General features: G+C 38.4%; 1 protein-coding gene across 1 annotated transcript in view; it reads right to left on the bottom strand.

Annotated features, from left to right (window-relative positions):
* The window catches only part of TACR3 (tachykinin receptor 3), a 49,627-nt gene that overhangs the window by 5,974 nt on the left and 25,060 nt on the right, over window positions 1–18,593 (bottom strand). Inside the window, exons 2-3 of the mRNA XM_007428838.1 lie at window positions 15,320–15,508; window positions 14,309–14,459 (exon numbers count right to left, since the gene is read on the bottom strand). Coding sequence (XP_007428900.1) covers window positions 14,309–14,459; window positions 15,320–15,508 — 340 coding nt within the window. The remainder of the gene's footprint in view (window positions 1–14,308; window positions 14,460–15,319; window positions 15,509–18,593) is intronic.

The raw sequence follows: 18,593 nt of genomic DNA, 5'->3' as shown, positions 1-18,593 counted from the left end.
TTTTGGGATTTGGCTTAGTCTAAGATGCTTGCAGTTTCCCAGTTGAAACTTTGGCCAAGTCTGTTGTGAGATTAAGGAGTTTTTAACGCATCTTCTAACTGCTAGTTAGTGTTCATGGATGTGCTTTGCTAGTTTTCTGCCTGCCTGTCCTACATAGTGATGGTTACAGTCCTTACACTATATGTTGTAGATGATTCCTGTTTTTTTCTTCTTGGGCTACTGGGTCTTTTGGTTTGCTTAAGATGTTTTGGAAGGCTTGAGTTGGTTTGTGTACTACAATGATGTCAGGTGGTTGTAATAGTCTGTTGATTGTTTCTGAGATGTTTTTGATGTATGGTAGTGTTATCCTTTTCATAGCTTGTGCTGATTGTGCTATAAAAGTATAATCCCTAGAATAGATATCTCACAATTAAAAAATAAAGGCAAGGCCTCAACTCCCAACCCCACCGACTTGGCTACTAAGAGATTTCACACTCCTGAAGCAAAGACTTAGCAACCAGTGGGTAATTTTTTTGAAATAAAGCCTTTCTTCTCTCTGGCATCTTTCTTTGGATGATGCCTGATGGGTTTGTGGCTTCTTTACTAGAGTGCTAGAGAGAAAAGGCTAAAATTGGCCTTTTCTCCCATCTAGTTTTTCCATTTGCCTTGTCTGTCAATTCCGTGCAGAAGTGTATGATGTAAGGCTTCCATAATTCTTGTTTTACGTCTGTTAGAAAATCCTTTTTCTCTGATACTTATCTAGACTGTTTGTACCACTGCAAAATCAGCCATTTGCTCTTGTCACACTTGTTCTGTGCATGCACTGACTCCACAAAATGTGTGATCAATATTGTTTCTATATCTGACCTAAAACCCAACTGAAATGTGTCAAAATCATAATATATAATATATATAAATAACATATAATCCATTCTTAAAAGAACCCTTTCAAACTACAATATTTGATTACTACTGTTAAAAATATTAAAAGTTAGAGAAATAATTTCCCAACTAATATCAATATATATAATTTGCCAAATGCCAATGTTATGCAAGGATGAGTCCTCTGTGGTCCTCTTTTTTGAAGACATGGAAATATTCATCTTAGGCCCAATCCTTTTTTGTTGGTGTTCCATTTTTAAACTTCAGTTCATTCATCTTTAAACTTCATGACATTCCAGGACCACTTCTAGACAGCCCTTATAGTACAGTTTTGTTACAAAATCTTTCATCTGTTTTAATTTTCAGAAATATTTACTTTTCTGACTACACTATAGCATCTTTATCAGACTGACAGCAATACTGAATACTGCTGAAAATGATTTTTTTTGTTTATTTGTCAGAAATCATGGCATAATTTTCAAGGTAAATTACATTTCTGCACTCCATTACTCCTTATCCCAGCAAAAAGGATCATTCCTTGCACAGAACTGGCAGAAATACAGCTTCATTCATCAAAATGACAAAGTCTTTGGTGATCAGTCAACTTGATTCAATGACTCTCTAAAACTCTTCCCCAGTTTTGTTTCTTAAGAAATAGGCAATGGTTTTTAATTGAACATTGAGATATTTCAATTTAAAACACAAAGTATGTAAATATATTCATCTATATTTATACATTTATTTTTCTGAGAAGGTTGTTCAAACCACCACTCAGTCTTGGAGCTCACAGAGCAACATTTTGGGCCAATCAGTATGTCATTACCTAATCTGTTTTGTGGAGCTATGGTTATGACAGTTATTGCAAGATTAAATTGGTGAGAGGAAAGAAAGGGAAGTAGGGATGAAAGCTTTGAAAAGATAACATTTCCCCTATGATGGCTTCCTGTGTGCTGCATTAAAAATATGATTTATTCTTTTGTCTAAAGAATAAGCAAAGAATGCTATGGGGCTCACTGAAGAGCTTGATTTTATGTTTTATTTCCCCAGCATAAGGTTTATGGGAATGATTACCATTGAGAATAAAACTCGAGGTGAATTTGGATAATCTTCTTCATCCATTCCAAGCACATGCAAGGGAATTATAAGACTTCACAGGCTGGATTTTCCCCAGCAGGATCAGACTCAAAGCCAGCTGTTGCTGTAGACAACGGTGAAAAGGAGGCCTTGTATGAAAAATTTTTCCATTGGATTTTGGTTGGTTCAGAGTCTCTGTTCATATTTAGGAGCTTAAGCACGTATTTCATTATGCACATAATGCTCCTTTTTCACTGTTGTCTGATGTAGGGCCTGCAGCTCCCTCACATGCTCTGACCTCCACTCCACAGACACATAACTTTTCTTGTGCCAAGGGTCACAGGTTGGGAAAGGCCTATTGCAAAAGGAGTCACGAAAGCAAAAAGATTTAAAATGAGGGTGGACAATAATAATTAAATGTAATTAAATATTATAACTACTTTATTTATGAGGTTTTTTTACTTCCCCCCACAACTTCCAGGACTCATTCTTTTATACATGTACCCTCCCATGGATGTGCAAGTGGGCTTCATGAACAATGAAGAGAAAGAGAAGCATCAACTTGATGGGTTTGCTGCTGTGGGCAAAAATATCTGGGAGAAGGAAGGGCTGAACCTTATGCCTGAACAGGCTGCAAGCTATGCATGTAAGTGTTACCCTGTAGAACTCTTTTTCTCTTCTAAGAAAGAGAAATCAGTAAAAGAGAATTCTCTCTCCTTTAACCCAATCTCTGGCCAAAGTAACAAAACCAGCAAGTGAATGGTGAATGAGTTATTATGGTATTAAAGCAGTTCTGGTCTCAAGAATGTTGTCAAAATAGAGTAATGGTTTCATTCCCCCAGCCCCCTGTCATCTCAGGAAGAAATTATTTCCTTGACCTTTGGACTAGCCACTGACTTTTTATAGCTTCAATAAAATTAGTGCAGAGATCAGAATTGATGAGCTGAATAAACTACAAAAAGTTTGAGGAGACTAAAAACTAAAGCAACAAAACACGTATCTTCTGAGCTGGAAACGATGCAGGAATGCTAGTGAACGGCCTTCCACTTTCACATGTATGTTATACCATCAATCCATTAGTGAAACTGAACCTAAAAATATTTTTTAAAAATGAAAACAAAAAGCCTGCAATGGGAAAAGTGCTAGAGTTCTGATTATCCTGACAAGGAAAGAGGTTCGCCTTTCTCATCCTTTGGCCATCATATGAAAATTGAAATTTGATTTACAAATTCTAAATTGCATGTTGATATAAGCATACAGACGTCTAGGGAAGGATAAGACGAAGAGGCAAAAGTAAAGGTTTTCCAGTGATTCATGGCCAGAAGGAATTTTGGCTCGGTCACAAATACTCTTGTGGTATTCACCTTTGCCACTAATTCCTCAGATCAAAGACTTAGTTTATTTTGTTTCTATGCCACATCTATTAAAAAAAGCCTCAAAGCTATTTAATTAAAGGCAATTAATAAAAGCGAATAGGCTTATTTCTATCCTATGGTCTCTGGGACAGCAAGTCAGCAGGAGCTGCACCAGTTATCAGTAGGTTTCTGAATGCAATTTAATGGGCCAGTTGCTACTTACAGAGCCTGAGACAGTGTGGAGCCCAGCTGTCTTAAACACGGCCCTTTCCTAGTAGTTTCTACATATCTGTCTGAATAACTAGGGAACACTTCCTAAGGTCACTACCTACCTGCCAGGAAGTACAGTTGTGGGTGTTCTTTGTAATAGTTCCCTGCTTTTGGGATAGCTTGCTCTGTGAAGCAAGGATTGCTTCTCAGGAGCAAAGAAAAATCTGGCTCTTCTGGAAACCTTCTGGAATTAATTATAACGTACCAAACAATTTGGACACATTGTGTAAAGACTCTCTGGAGAAGTCTATAATGGTGGGAAAGGTGGAAGGAAAGAGAAGATGAGGATGACCAGCAGCAAGGTGGACAGACTCAGTTTCAGTGGCAATAGATGCACTTTTGGAAGACCTGAAGGACCAGGTTCAGATCATCCTGGAGAAAATCAGTCCATGAGGTTGACACTAACTTGCTGGCACATAATCAATCAATACCAAACAAATATTAGCTCATTAATTTCAATACCTAAACTGGGGAATTACATTTTGGATTCTGCTCTCTCAATTCATTATAAAAATGATTTTGTACTGTGTTTTATTTGTAAGTTCTAAAAGCTGCCTAGAGTCTGTTAGTTTTCTGGTAATGGGCAACTCTCATTAATAAACAAATGCAGAGGATGCAGCACTGGTAATATTTTCAACTCCAAAGTCAAGCAGAGGCTTCCGTGTTTGGAGAGGGAAATCTGATATTAGATTCCCCCTCTCCCCACCAGGGCTGGCATCCAAGGCTGGCTGTTCCTGATAGCTGAAATGCCATCACTGGATTGATACTAAAAAGGCACTGCAGAGTTGGCATAATGGAGTACCAAAAAAATCTTTCAAGCGACCATCATTTTCTCAAGCCAGCGGAATAGTTAAAAAGCCCATGAGAGCTGGGTAATTATTGCCTTGACAAAGAGCTCTGTGTGCCATCATTCAAAACACGAATCTTTCTCTCCAGGGAAAAAAGCAACATGATTGACCTCAAATGAAGACCTCTGTATTACAGCTTCCTCAATGATATTTACTTCCTTGTTGGAAGACTAGAGAGACTTTCAGAAGCCTCTTCTAAGTCTAGAACTATTGGAGAAAGCCATGGAGGAGGGAAATACAATAGAATGAAGCAAACGGTATTTCATTTTACTTCAAGAACAAAGGGATACCATATTTCATGAAGCAGCTTCCAAGTGTACTTTGCTGAAGCCTTTGTCAAAACATCCCCTTGAAGATTTATTCAGCCCTAATAATTAGACCAGTAGTAGAACTAGTCTAACTTTATTTCCTCTAATTGATTGGACTAAAAAAGTGGTTATCCTTCCCAGATTTCTAACCTGCCAAGCTGCAGCTATTAATGGGCATACTTGAGCATGCTGACCAAGGTTTTGGTGAAAGATGTGAGAGTGGATTTGAAATTTTTCAGACAGGGATTCTTGAAAGATGAGAGTTAGAAATTAAGGACAGAATTATGCATTGTATGTGGAACACTCTAGATAAGGGAACATTAGTACGATGTTATCAGTAGCTCTCCTTCCCTGAACGAACTCACCTCCTTATCAACTCTTACTCCTTATCATCCTCTGTTTATGAGAATTATAGTATTGCCTGTAATCAACATTCAGGGCCTCTGATACTGGCTTATCTACCCTATAGCATGTATGGTGGTTAGGAAGTTTTTACAGTATGAGACAACAGATAGGAGAGGATAACGTAGTTTTACTCATCAGCAGTTATCTCTTATAAATGACCCCCTCCTATCTGTCTTAATTTTTCTTTCCTGTCTAAAATCAGACTAGATGCTGGGAAACAGCCAGTGGAAGTATCTGGAGGACAGAAGTGATGATCAGATATTTGGTCTTATTCTTCTGCACCATGATAAAGTACATTTGTACCATCTTTTGTTTTATTTTATGGTGACATTTACTTGGCAATGTGAACACGCCCCTCATGAGACATTTTATCAGTTGCCAAAGATTATTGCAGAAGGCTGCTGCCTATTTGAAACATTGCCAATATGGATCTCACAAGATGTATTCATTTTTTCCGGCAGATGTGATTCATCACTAAAAATTGTGCTGATGTGACAGAAATCCCACATTTATTTGGAATATTAGTAGGAAGGTAAGACTGATTGTTTGGATATAGCATTAGGAAATGTGTGGGAATGTATCTGCATTTTCATCCTTGAAATCCATTCATTACCAAGTTACACATCAATGGCACATTACCTCATTAAGTTTATATATCATAAATTAAATGCTGGAAATTTAATACATTGTTGTTTTGTTCACAGTTACAGATAACAGCATAGTACAAGGAAATGATGTGCAAGTGGTGTGCAAATGCAGAAATGAAGGAATTAACAAACTTAATTTGAATTGGATATGAGGATGAGAATGCAGATGAGATTTCTGGAAGATACTCTTGCCTTTCTGATCCTTGAAATGAGAAATATAGAGAGTGACTAATAAATATAGAGAGCTGAGTCTGATCCAGAAAGAAAGATAGGAGCAAAATCAAGTTCTTCTCAGGGATCTTTCTATCGCCAGCAGAAAAGGCTGTTGGAAATAACAACAGTACAAATAACCAACCACGTTGCATCTGGAAGGCTGAGCTTGCACAATTGGAGGTGAAAAAAACAAAACAAAAACAAACTTCTGACCACAGAATAAATACAGCCAGCATCACTGATGTGAATTACTTATAGATAGAAGTGGAAGTTTCCCTTACCATTCCACAGATAATGAGCATTATTAGAAGACAGTTCCCTGCTCCAATTTTCCCCTTGATTTAATCTTTTGCCTCCCACTGAAACAACTGAAAATTCAATTCACCTCCAGGAATACAATACTTGTCCAGGAACACTATACTCTCCCCTCTTGGGTATCTCTAGGGAAAAGGAGGCCTTGGATACTATAAATCCAAAGCTTCCTCTTATGCATCCGTAGGCTATCTTCTGCCTAATGCTAGAGGTTCTATGTTGTTCTCCTAGCTAATTGTCATTGACAGACCTATCCTCCTCCAATCTATCAAAGCCCCATTTATAACTATCTAGGTTTGCCGTTTCAATATCCATGAAATATCTGCTAGTCAGAAGCCCAGCTTGAGGAATTCATTCATAATTTTGTAAGTATATAACATGGCTGATCCTCTCATGCAACTATTAACTCAGATACTTAAGAAGATGATACAAAGCTTCTTGTGGTTGGTGTCACACACATTGATTAACCTGCTGAGATTCAGCTATCTTATAACTGTTCCTATGCTACTCGTAGAGCTATTCAGTTACTATTATCAGTAGCAGTAGTCAATAACAGGGGAAGGGTTCCAGCAAGAAAACTTGCCCTAAATCTCAAGTATATGATGTTGAAGTTAAATTAAATTATAATTCTATATTAGCACCATGATCTTTTTTTGTGAATTCTACTACAATTAAGAACTGAAGATGGCTTCACAACAACATGCCTTCACAACAATTGCAGCTGCTGTTTCCTTGGTCAACTTCCTCCTGCCTTAAAAAAAAAAAAAAAGATCTCACATGAATTGTTCACAGGCTTCTAGTGATATGAACACAGTCCTAGCATCTTAGTTATAGCCACTGCTTAAATTGCCTTCATAATCAAATGCAGAGTCTCATCATCTCCCTTCTGGGCTTGGCTAACTTTAAGCAAAATAGCATGCAAACAAGCCTGTTAATGATTCAAATAAAGGATTGTAACCAGAAATTATGGGAAGAAGGAACAATATAGATAATTAGAAAAGACAAGTCACAAAAATACCAAGAGAGTCTCCCCTTTGCAGAATGTCCCAGCAAAAAAGGCCTGCTATAATTAATTAGAAGAACAGAAACAGGGCAGCCAACCCTAATCTGGTGGTCTCCAGATGTCTTGGACTTCAATTCCCTTAATCTCCAGCCAGAATGGTAATTAAGAATGCCCATTGTGGGATTATGCCAACTGAAATCTAACAGATTTAGTGAACTCTGGGTTTGGAAGCTGAAATACAAGAGAAGTACAGATGGAACTCATAAATAATGTGGCAAAGGGACATCCTGTGGAAATGTATATATTGGTTCTCCTAATATAATTTAATATCAGGCATCACATCTCTTTAAATTATGGGCATTTCTAGTATACAGTTTAAATTCTTTGACAATCATCACTGTAGTAATTATACAAGTGTTAACTTCTGCTAAATAATTAAACTATGCATGGGAGAGTAAAAAATAGTGCATTAGCTCTGTTTTCTCCAAAGTCGTTCTCATTATCTCCTGAAATTAGACAATAACTATTTAGAGAAAGAAGCTTGTTACACTCAAATAGCCTCCTAGAAAAATCTGTGTCCTAAATTATGCAACAAGATGTTATAACCAGAGTAAAGTTGTTGTTGTATGGTCACCTTTCAATTTATTTTGATGTTCAAGCAACAGTGAGTAAGCAAACTGTAGTGTAAACATGATCCATTTTTGCTAACATATTTTAAGAGTTAAAACCAGCTGACGTTTTAATAATTAAAAAGGATGTACAAATAACAAACCAAGAGAGTGACCTGGATAATTTTCCTATATTGGCTTTACAAAAGAAGCCTGTTAAAGCTTTGAATAATTTTGTGAGAAGTGACAAAGAAAAAAATGAAAAGAAATCAAGTTTTAGGACATTATTTGAAGGGACTAAAGATCAAGTTTGTTAGAAGTAAAAGGAAGGAATATAAAGTTGGTTTATTTGATCAAGGTTAAAACAGAGATGTTGTTATCTCCAGTAACCCTTAATGGACTTTTGCTGAGGTTTTAAGGATTTGTTTATAGATAAGAGATGGGATATGGGAAGAAGAGATAATTTGTTGTTGATAATTTTAAGAGGTTACTAATTACTAAAATTGTTTATACTTGTTGTGATGAAGGGGGAAATCGTGTTATATATTTATTTTCTTTTTCTTTACTATAGTCTTATTTTTTTCTTTTCTGTGCCTTCAATGTTTATTCTTTTTTTCAGTTTGTATTAGCTTTTTATCATTACAACTGTAATTTTTAATAAAATTACTATTAAAAAATGAAATGGCATGTCAGTGCTGTTGGGACTGAAGATCTGCTTCAAATCCTAATGGAAGAACCAACAGTCTCCTCAGCTTGAGGTCCATGCTGACCATCCAAGCTGGGTGCTGGTAGTCACTCTTCCAAAAGTAGGTGAGAAAATGTCAAAAACTTTATTTAACTCCATAACTGGGCATCTACAGAGGTGCAGGGGCGGGTGGGGCAAATGATGACATGTGCAACATGACATCATTGTGCAACCAGCATGATTTATATCATTATGCAAGTTCTTAATAGTGTCACTTGTCTGATGTCTTGATGCATATATTGCCATTTTGATGCTGTGGCTTGCAGTGAATGCCTCTGTATGATAACTATACTGTATTCATGATGTACAATTAACTTCATTACTCCCCATCTATTTACTTAGTAAGTTATCACTTCTCTTATAGTAAAAATTACACTATGCTAGCAAGGTTTGGAAGGGCTTTGGGGGCCACATCCAAGCTCTGAAGCCTTGGATAGCCCTGAGGCCATAGCTGGTGCTCAAATTTAATGTCTCTTAGCTTGATTGGCAAGAATTCTTGATAGTCTCTGAATAAGTCATGTTGGATGATTTGGCATATATTTCTGTCATCCTTGAGTTTATATTTATTGTTTTTGGAATCTGTAAAATATCCCTTTTGCTATCAAATGTGGTTCTAACCTTTTCCTAAAGTGAGAATAAGAGACTTCCTGATTTCAAGGCTTGCATTCAAAAACATTGTTCCTTTGCAAACTGCATCTGTCACAGCAGGTTTTTTTTTTTTTTCATTTTATCTTCATAATCATACCCCTGGCAAATTCCTAGCAGTGGAAGGCCTTTGGTACAAGAAAATAAACTGATGGCAATAATCCAGAAAACTGTCTTAAAAAAAATTGATCGTGATTTTTGTTACATTGTAGGTCATTTGGTAATCTGAAAATAGTGTTCGTAAGCAAAACGATCAGACTTTCAAAAATCATTCTCTCATCAGTAACATATATATATGTGTGGAGTTCTTGGGGTTCTCTGAGCCTGGTTGTTTTCTTGCAAACGTTTTATTACCCGACTAGGTAACATCTTCAGTGCTAGTCTGCACTGAAGATGTTCCCTAGCCAGGTAACGAAACATTTGCAAGAAAACAACCAAGCTCAGAGAACCCCAAGGACTCCACAGTTCAACCCTGAGCTACATATATTCTCTTTTATTGATATATATGTATATAAATTTCATTTGAACAGAAATTTCAGTATAACAACAGAAACTGGATTTTCATTAAAAATGCATTTCAAATGTTTATAATTGAATTGGAACCATGATGAAGTTTTCAGAGATAGCTGTCACTTTTTTTCATCAATATCGTATTGCTATCTTTGTTGATAAGTTATTCAATGACCTGCTCATCTTTTAAACATCAAATTTGTCAGTTAAGCAGCAGAAAGCTAAGATCTTGCCTTAAGTTAAGGTAGTTAAATGTTATTGAAGTCAGTTTTAGCAGCTTATCCATGAAAATTTCAGCCCCAGAATGAAAAAAGAGAGACTTTGCATGAGGTGTCCCATATTTCAATAATCCACTAACATTTATTTTGCAGGGAAAAAAAGTAGTCAACTTGTGTCTGCTTTTCCCCAAGCTGCTGATATGCTACAAGATAAGGAATCCACACAAGAATGCTAGACCATCTTCCACTAACCTGGTCTCTTCCAGATGGGTTGAGTTGATTGAGAATACTGCATGGGGCCAGAGAGATATTTGGAAAGAGAAGAATGTTCTACTTTCACCAGTTCTAACCAGTTGGGTGTCACTCATCTGGTATTTTAAATATAGACTATATGTTTGTTTGGTGTTTTTTTTTTTTTATGGTGCCTTCAAGTCAGTGTTGACTCCTGGCAACTGCCTGGAAAAGTCCTTGCAGATTTCTTGGAAGATTTTGAAAGGGATTCGCCATTGCCTCCCTTCTAGGGCTGAGAGAGAGTGACTGGCTCAAGGCCACCCAGCTGGCTTTGTGCCTAAGGGGGGACTAGAACTCATGGTCTCCTGGTTTCTAGCCTGATGCCTTAATCACTACACCAAATTGGCTCTATATGTTTAACTCTGTTTAATGTTGTTAGTTATTTTGAGTGCTTCCCAAGTAGAAAAGGGGACTAAGAATATATTAGTATGTACATAATAAATAAACTAGTAGCCAAGCCAAAGTTACATGAAAAGTATTAACAAAAATGAGACATGACTCCTTAATTTCCTCCAATTGGACATTCTATTATGCATACTATTCTTGCCGTTTTCCTGGCTCCCCATTAATCTGTGATTTTCCTGGGTCCACTGTCTTCTCAATCCATCTGCATTCACAATTCTCTTACTGTACACTGCTTCACCCACATTGACAAAACAATTAAAGGGAAATAAGATAGCCTTTTCCCACCACAATCCTTGCTGTCATTCACTGGGCTTCAAGAACCTCAGGGGACCACTATTCCTTTCTAAGTACTCAGCAAAGTACCCAGGGAATGAGAAGTTTTCAATTTTGATCTCTGCATCTTTAATATATTTATTTAGGGGAATCTTTTGCCTTTTTTTCAAACGCTCATATCTCGCCAGAGTTTAAATGAGCCAGAGAAAGGGTAGGCATTACACATTTATTGTTCCTTTCCAAAACTGTTGTCCTCCAAACAGCCATCAAATGCATGTTGAGACAAAAAAGTGCTAACAGTTCTTCTGAAATGGACAATGTTTCACTAATGAAAATAGGAGGGAGAGACTTATCACCCAAATGTTTCATCCCACGCATTATATAAAAGGCCATATATATTCAGTCAAGAAGAAACAGGACTCCATTAAAGCCATGGACAAAAGTCAGATTGATAAATGGGGTCTTGGGCAATTGGTTCATCTTGGTTCAGAGCATTTAAAAATCTATAGCAAAGCCAGAGTCAGAACAGTGAAGAAAGCTATGGACCAAGATCCTGCATTATCAAAGTGGAGTTATTACAACTGGATATGAGTTCGTTTTAAGTGTATTTGGGACACAATTTTTTTTAAAAAATATCCCTTCATCAAGGAGGCAAAAAGAAACAAAAGAGAAAAAAAATTAAAAAAAGAAAAAGAAAAAAGGCAAAGTAGTCAATTTTTTTGGTCCTTTGATCCCTGTTCACATGATTATTTGGGATAATCCTGATAATTGCAGCTTTTTTTTTTCACCATGCATATTTTGGAGAATTCATACTTTAAAGCTATTCATTACTGATTCAAATGTTTAACCCATTTCAATAATTGCAGTGTAAGCTATTTAAATAATTGCAAATAATTTGGACTGCCTACAACTGTGTAATGACAGTATATTCAATTAACGTTAGGAGCATCTAAAACTCCTGAACTGCTATCAGTATTGAAATGCATTTTTTAAAAAGATAATTAAAGACCTTTTTTTTAAAGGTTGTTATCAGTTACTTAAAAGGTTTGGAATAACGATTATTCTTTTACAATGAAAGACAGTTTACAATTTTAGACTGACTGAATGTGTTAGCCCTCTCTGTATGAACTTGCTCTTTATTGACAAAATGGAAAGTCTGATCAATATTACTCTCCATGGTCAAGGTTTAATGCTTTCCATACTTGGAAAATAGTGGCTTGGAGTGGAACTAGATGTTTTAGGGGATGATTGAATGTCACTGTGGTCATGCATCTTCCTTTATAAAGGACAGCCTCTATTGGGAGGGTCACTGGAGAACAGTCTTCCATTTGCAGCACCTTATTTTGAAAGGTGGGGAATCTGGGGCCCTCCAGATATTGAACTATGACTGCCATTAACTCCAGCTAGCATGGTCAATGGTGAGACTTTGATAGTTGCAATTCAGCAACACCTGAAAGGTCATAAGCTTCCCCACCCTCCTCCTTTCTAAAGGGCTATCTATTCCAAATCCAATTTAATGACGAAGAGATCCTGAAGTTGTCTGTTAACAGCTAGTATTGATGCTTTTGAACTTTGGTATTGGAGAAGACTCCTGAGAATACCAGGGACAGCCAAGGAAACAAATGAATGGATCATAGAACAAATCAATCCAGAGTTCTCACTCAAAGCACAATGACCAGACTCAAATTATCCTACTTCAGACACATTATGCAAAGACCTAGCTCTCTGGAAAAGGCTCTTATGCTGGGAAAGGTGGAAGGAAAGAGAAGAGGAGGACACCCAGCAGCAAGGTGGATGGACCCAGTTACAGTGGTGATGAGTGAACCATTGGAAGACCTAAAGACCGGGTTAGGGACAGATTGTCAGGGAGAAAATCTATCTATTGGTCACTAGGAGTAGAAAATGTCTCGATGGTACATAATCAATCAATCAATCAATCAATCACTGAGTAGACAAGCAAATCATCTAGCCACAGTCTTCTCCTCTGTAGCAAGACATAATGTATTTTAAATTAATAGTAATTTTTAAATTTTACATGTATCAATGGATACAATCCATACATGTACATTTTAGAGATGCCTAAATGGCTACCTTGTTTGAAAACATAAGGTGTGCTGCTAAATGTTTAAGAACCTGCTCTGCCAGTTCCATTTCCATTACCGATTGGTGTGCTAGGCATCAGGGATCACCTCTGCTGTCAACTGGGTCACATAATTCCAGAATCCAGCATTTAACAATCAATTCTCGCGAGCCAGGGTGAGCCAGCTCCAGCAACCTACTGGTTAAACTTCTACGTCTTCCTTTTTGGGAAAATAAGTATTAATACACAGTGGAAGATATCACAATATCATACTGCATTACCTATCTCTACTAGCAGCAACCACTAAAGGATACCAAGAACACATTTACATTACTACATGTTACAGCAGAGAGGAGGTAGGACAACCCTGTGGCATTCTTAGAACATCAAGCTCTGGACTCAAGCTTATCACCATCAAAATGGAAAGATGTATTTAATGATATGAAACTCAGCAATGTAAAACTTTAATCAGGAAGTCATCACAAGCGGTTGCACTGGAATGCACCCTGAAGTTAGTCAGTTACACTTCATAAAATTTGTAACACCTGGTATTCCCAATTCCAAATGCTTGAGAATACCTTTAACTTCTATATATCAGTGCCTACTGATATAACTAAATCCTGAAAACTTCATTAAAGTTTTGCAAAGTGAAGATGCTACATAACATGATAGCCAGAAAATAAATGAGACAATAAACAAATGAAACATAGGCAATGTCAATACTCCGTCCTTCTTAAATCAAGTTTTATTATCTTATTTGCATGAAAAATGGTGTGGTGAGATGGAGAAAGAAATAGTGGTTTTGAAATGAAAAACTGCTATGAAGATGGAAAAATTACTGTTGCTAATAATCAGAGACTGGTGTAGTACATATGATTCTTCCTGTCCATTCTGATCATTGAGAGTGGGCTTGCTGAATATCCCACCCTTAAGTGAAGTAAGAAATATGTGGACCAGAAGGCATGCCTTTTCCATAGCTGCCCCTACAATATGGAACATTTTCCCCATTGGAGGGCTACCTGGCACCCATCCTTCTGACATTACAGAAGATGCTTTAAGACCATTATTTTTCAGTGGGCTTTTGGCCTGGAATGAAAATCTGAGCATCCACCTGGTTCTCCCTTATCTTCTGCCCTTAATTATTTCTAAATTAAGATTTCTAAAGATTGGGGCGGCTTATAAATATTGTAAAATCCATTCATAATAATTAAGCAAGAAAGCTGGAGTTTTACAGTACCTTCCTCTTAGCTTTCAGCTGCTCATGATATTTGTCAGATGTATCACCTGGGATCTCTCCACCCCAAAGGGTAATTCCAACAATTGTATAAGTGATACCCATGACAAGCAGGGGGAAACAATAGACTAATGTGATCACAATGATGTGGTACCTAGAAGAGAAGAACACAAGACTGACACTGAAAACATTTTTTTAAAATGCTGTTGTTTATACTCTTAAAAGCAACCAGAGTTCCTCATGAATGTAATATCAGAACTTGCAATAGTTCAAAATCAGCAGGGGAACATTTCAACTAATATTGATGTCAACACAGCTGTCCTTAAATAAAAGAATTACAAAGATTCATTTCATCACAAAAGAGTGGAATTAAGAGTTTCAAAGATTTAATATCCTATCTCATGGACTAAACAGAGATCATGATTTGTTATCATATGTAAGCCAGCTCATCAATGCAAATATGTCTGTGTCGTATCTACTGCTTTGGTAATATTTATTATCTATTCTGTCTGTCCCCTGCCCTAACACCATACCCCCTTCCCTCCACATAACCCCATACACATACACACAAATGTGTCTCCTCTGCAGCACAACAATCCATGCATCTGATGAACTGGAATGTGCTCCATTAATGGTTATACAGTAGTAGATTGGCTCATATTTAAAGGGCCATAGGAGTCTATGAGTCTTCAAAGATGGAAAAACAAAGCCATTGACCACCACCCCAAGTCTTCATGGCTTCAGGTTGAGAAAGGCTAATTTAAGAAACTGCCTTATTCTGAAAGGTCCTGTTCCACAACATCTGAGATCTTCTGATGAGGAACTGTTGCAACCTACCTCCACTAGCATCACAATGAAGTAGCAGCTATGGAAATGGTGGATTTGGACGAAACTTTCGGTTCTCTCGAGCTGTCACCTTTCATTTGAACTGTTATGACAGGTATCATATTTCAATGCTTTTGTGGGACAAAAGAAGCATGCAAAAATACATTACTATTTAAAGTGTTGACTTACGTGAAACGTTGTTTCATACCACCTGGCCAGGAAACATAGCACAGAGTTCGTCCTGGCATCACTTTAGTCTTGGAAAAGAGACACTGAGGAAATGCTAGGAGGAATGCTAGAATCCATATACTTGCAATCACTACTTTTGTAGCAGTGGCAGACAGCCTGGGCTTCAGAGGATCAATAATGGCCATGTATCTGTTAAAACAAACAAACAAAGCCAAAAACCATTGAACAGGATAGAAAATGTTACAGAAGTACAAATGGTAGCAAAATGGTAACTCAGGGGCTGCTATCTTCTGTTGTAATACAATAGCCTTCTTCAACCTGGCCCCTCGCAAACTGCCACACTGCAGTCCTCCACACAGCTGGTTCTGTGAGTTCAACCCAACACTTAGATGAATCTCCGATAATGTCTCTGTCATGGCTTGGTTGAGGACTGCCATTCACAAGACAACGGTTACTTTTCTGTATTAAGTAGATGAAAGCCTATGCAACTTCACTAATACTTACACATTTAAAAAATTGTATTTTTTCATATTTTTGTTGATCTGTTTTTTTTATACTTCCAAATTTTATTTATTTATTTGAAATATTTATATGGCTGCCCATCTTGTAAAACACAACTCTGGGTGGCTCACTATAACAAGAAAACCAATACAAGAAAACCAAGAAAACCTGGCACCTGACCCACCATCCCCAAACCATCAATCCATACAATCCTTACTCTATCCCAGGGCCTTGGGGGAAAAGTCAGATCTTTTACAGTTTTCTGGAAGGCTAAAAGGGTGGGGGGCCTGTCGTATCCTAGGGGGAAGGGGGTTCCACAGGACAGAGGCTGCTACAGCAAAGGCGCATTTCCTAGGTCCCCCTTAAGGATGGCAACACTTAAGGGATGGGGTTTGGAGCAGGCCCACCCTTTCTATCTAAATTGCTGTTTTCAACTTGCTGCAATCAGTTATTAACCTAATTCAAGGTACTGGCTTGACCTTTAAAGTACACAAGGGCTATCTGAACATTTACTTTATCCCAGATGTACTTTACAGTCCTCTCTGGCAGTTCTTCTTGAGTAGGTCTGAGAATGGCGCTGCGTATGGCACTTCACTTATGAAAATCATATCCCCAGAAAGGCTCTGTTTTTATACCTTTCATTTCTCTTTTTATTTTCCAAGGCTCGCAAGGATATGTACGTTTTTAACTAACTTAATTTTATAGACGGCAACATTGTACATCTTATTGTACTGTTTTACTTGCTAAATCCAATCTTTTTTTTTTAAATGGAGGCTTGATAGATTTTAATACTGTAAAGAAATGAGAAAAAGAAAAAAAAAACAATATTACAAACTGCCTTCGTTATACCAATATATGTGAAAGGCAGGGAATAAACTGAATGAATACATAAACAAATCTTGGTTCTAAATCTTTCTCCATTCTTTGCTGTATTGGCTTCCTTCACTACCACATAAAAAAAAACCTTGCTGTCCAAGGCTTGTAACATACATCTATAAAAATTAAGGGGAGCTGTATTTTCTCCATGACACAGGAATGTTCATCTTCTCACTCACAATAAAAGCCTATTCAAAGGCTTTGGTTTGCTTGGTTAGACTGGTTCTTGCTCCAACCCTCCCTGTTTGGGAATTTTAAAAGCAGCATGGCTCCTCAGAGCTAGGCACTTGCTGAGGCCCAGGATTCATGTGGGATCTATGCTAGACCATCCCAGCAGCCCCTTTGCCTGTTGCTCCATTTACTAACCAACCTATTCTGTTCTTATGAGCCAATAGCCCCAGCGAACAGTGGCAAGAGTATTCAGCAACACAGAATACTCACTTGTCTGATTTTTCTTTATGAGCATTTGACTCAGATGCAGTGGCAAGGAAGATGAAAGGCCTTAGAAGACATCACATCTGAAATCTCCTCCTTCATTACTCCTTCCAAAACCCTTCCCTAGAGCTATTCCCAATGCCTCATGCAAGCCAGAAATATAGTGCTAATTTTATTAGCCCAGCTCTTCTCCCTGGCGAGAAACTTTTTTCTCAATTTTAAAGCCTCAGCTGTGAATAAATAAACTTTACCAGTAACATTAATATCAATGTCTTTTTAGAGAAAACATACATCTAAACCTTAATCATTTTTCTCTTTGAATTTATATATGAATTTGGTCTATGGCCTCCATAAGGAATGGTTAATGGTCCCATCCTCGGCTCCTCCTCTGTGGGGTGCCGCAGGGTTCGGTTCTCTCTCCACTCCGTTTCAATATCTACATGAAACCGCTGGGTGAGATCATCCGTCATCATGGGACAAGATATCATCAGTATGCTGATGATACTCAGTTATATATCTCCATCCCTGGTGAGGTAAGTGATGCCATGACTGCCCTCTTGCGGTGCCTGGAGGCTGTGAGGGTCTGGATGGGGAACAACAGGCTCCAGCTGAACCCTGGTAAGATGGAGTGGCTGTGGGTTAATGGCTCCTCTGTATCTGGGATGCTGTCATAGTTGGTGCTGGATGGGGTAGCACTGCCCCAGACAGACCCAGTTCATAATTTGGGGGTCCTCCTGGACTCACGGCTCCTGCTCAAAGAGCAGGTGGCAGCTGCGGCCAGAAGGGCTTTTGCACAGCTTCAGGTTGTGCACCAGTTACGCCCTTTCCTGGATTGGGATGCCCTTCGAATGGTCACTCATGCCCTTGTTGTCTCCCAGATAGACTACTGCAATGCGCTCTACATGGGGCTACCCTTGAAGAGTATCTGGAAGCTTCAGCTGGTCCAGAATGCAGCCCCGCAAGCTATTTTTGGGGTCCAAAGAAGGACCCATATAACACCTTTGCTCGGTGAGCTGTATTGGGTACTGGTTTGCTTCCGGGTCCAATTCAAGGTGTTGGTTATCACCTTTAAAGCCCTACATGGCATGGGGCCAGCTTACCTGAGGGACTGCCTTGCCCCCACAATTGCAACCCATCCCACCCAATCTCACAGAGAGGGCATGCTCTGGACCCCCTCGGCAAAAGAACTCTGACTAGCGGGGTCCAGAAGGTGGGCCTTCTCTGCTGTAGCTCCCACCCTTTGGAACATCTTGCCCCCGGAGGTGAGACAGGCCCCCTCACTCCCGGCCTTTCGGAGGGATTTGAAGACCTGGCTCTGCCATCTGGCCTGGGGCGGGGAGGGAGGTTGTCAGAAATGGGGTTAGCTAGCCCCCTAGAGGCCTGATGTGGCTTCCATCAGCCTCTTGGATTTTTTTCTCTTCCTTCTATTTGTGTAAACGTGTTTTTCTTTTTATAAATTTTA

The sequence above is a fragment of the Python bivittatus genome, unplaced genomic scaffold, assembly GCF_059951505.1.
Source record: "Python bivittatus isolate LINGU-HERP-01145 unplaced genomic scaffold, Pbiv_v1 ctg000070_np1212, whole genome shotgun sequence".
NCBI lineage: Eukaryota > Metazoa > Chordata > Lepidosauria > Squamata > Pythonidae > Python > Python bivittatus.
The sequence above is the reverse complement of the archived record's forward strand: the minus strand, read 5'-3'. Positions and strand labels throughout refer to the sequence as shown.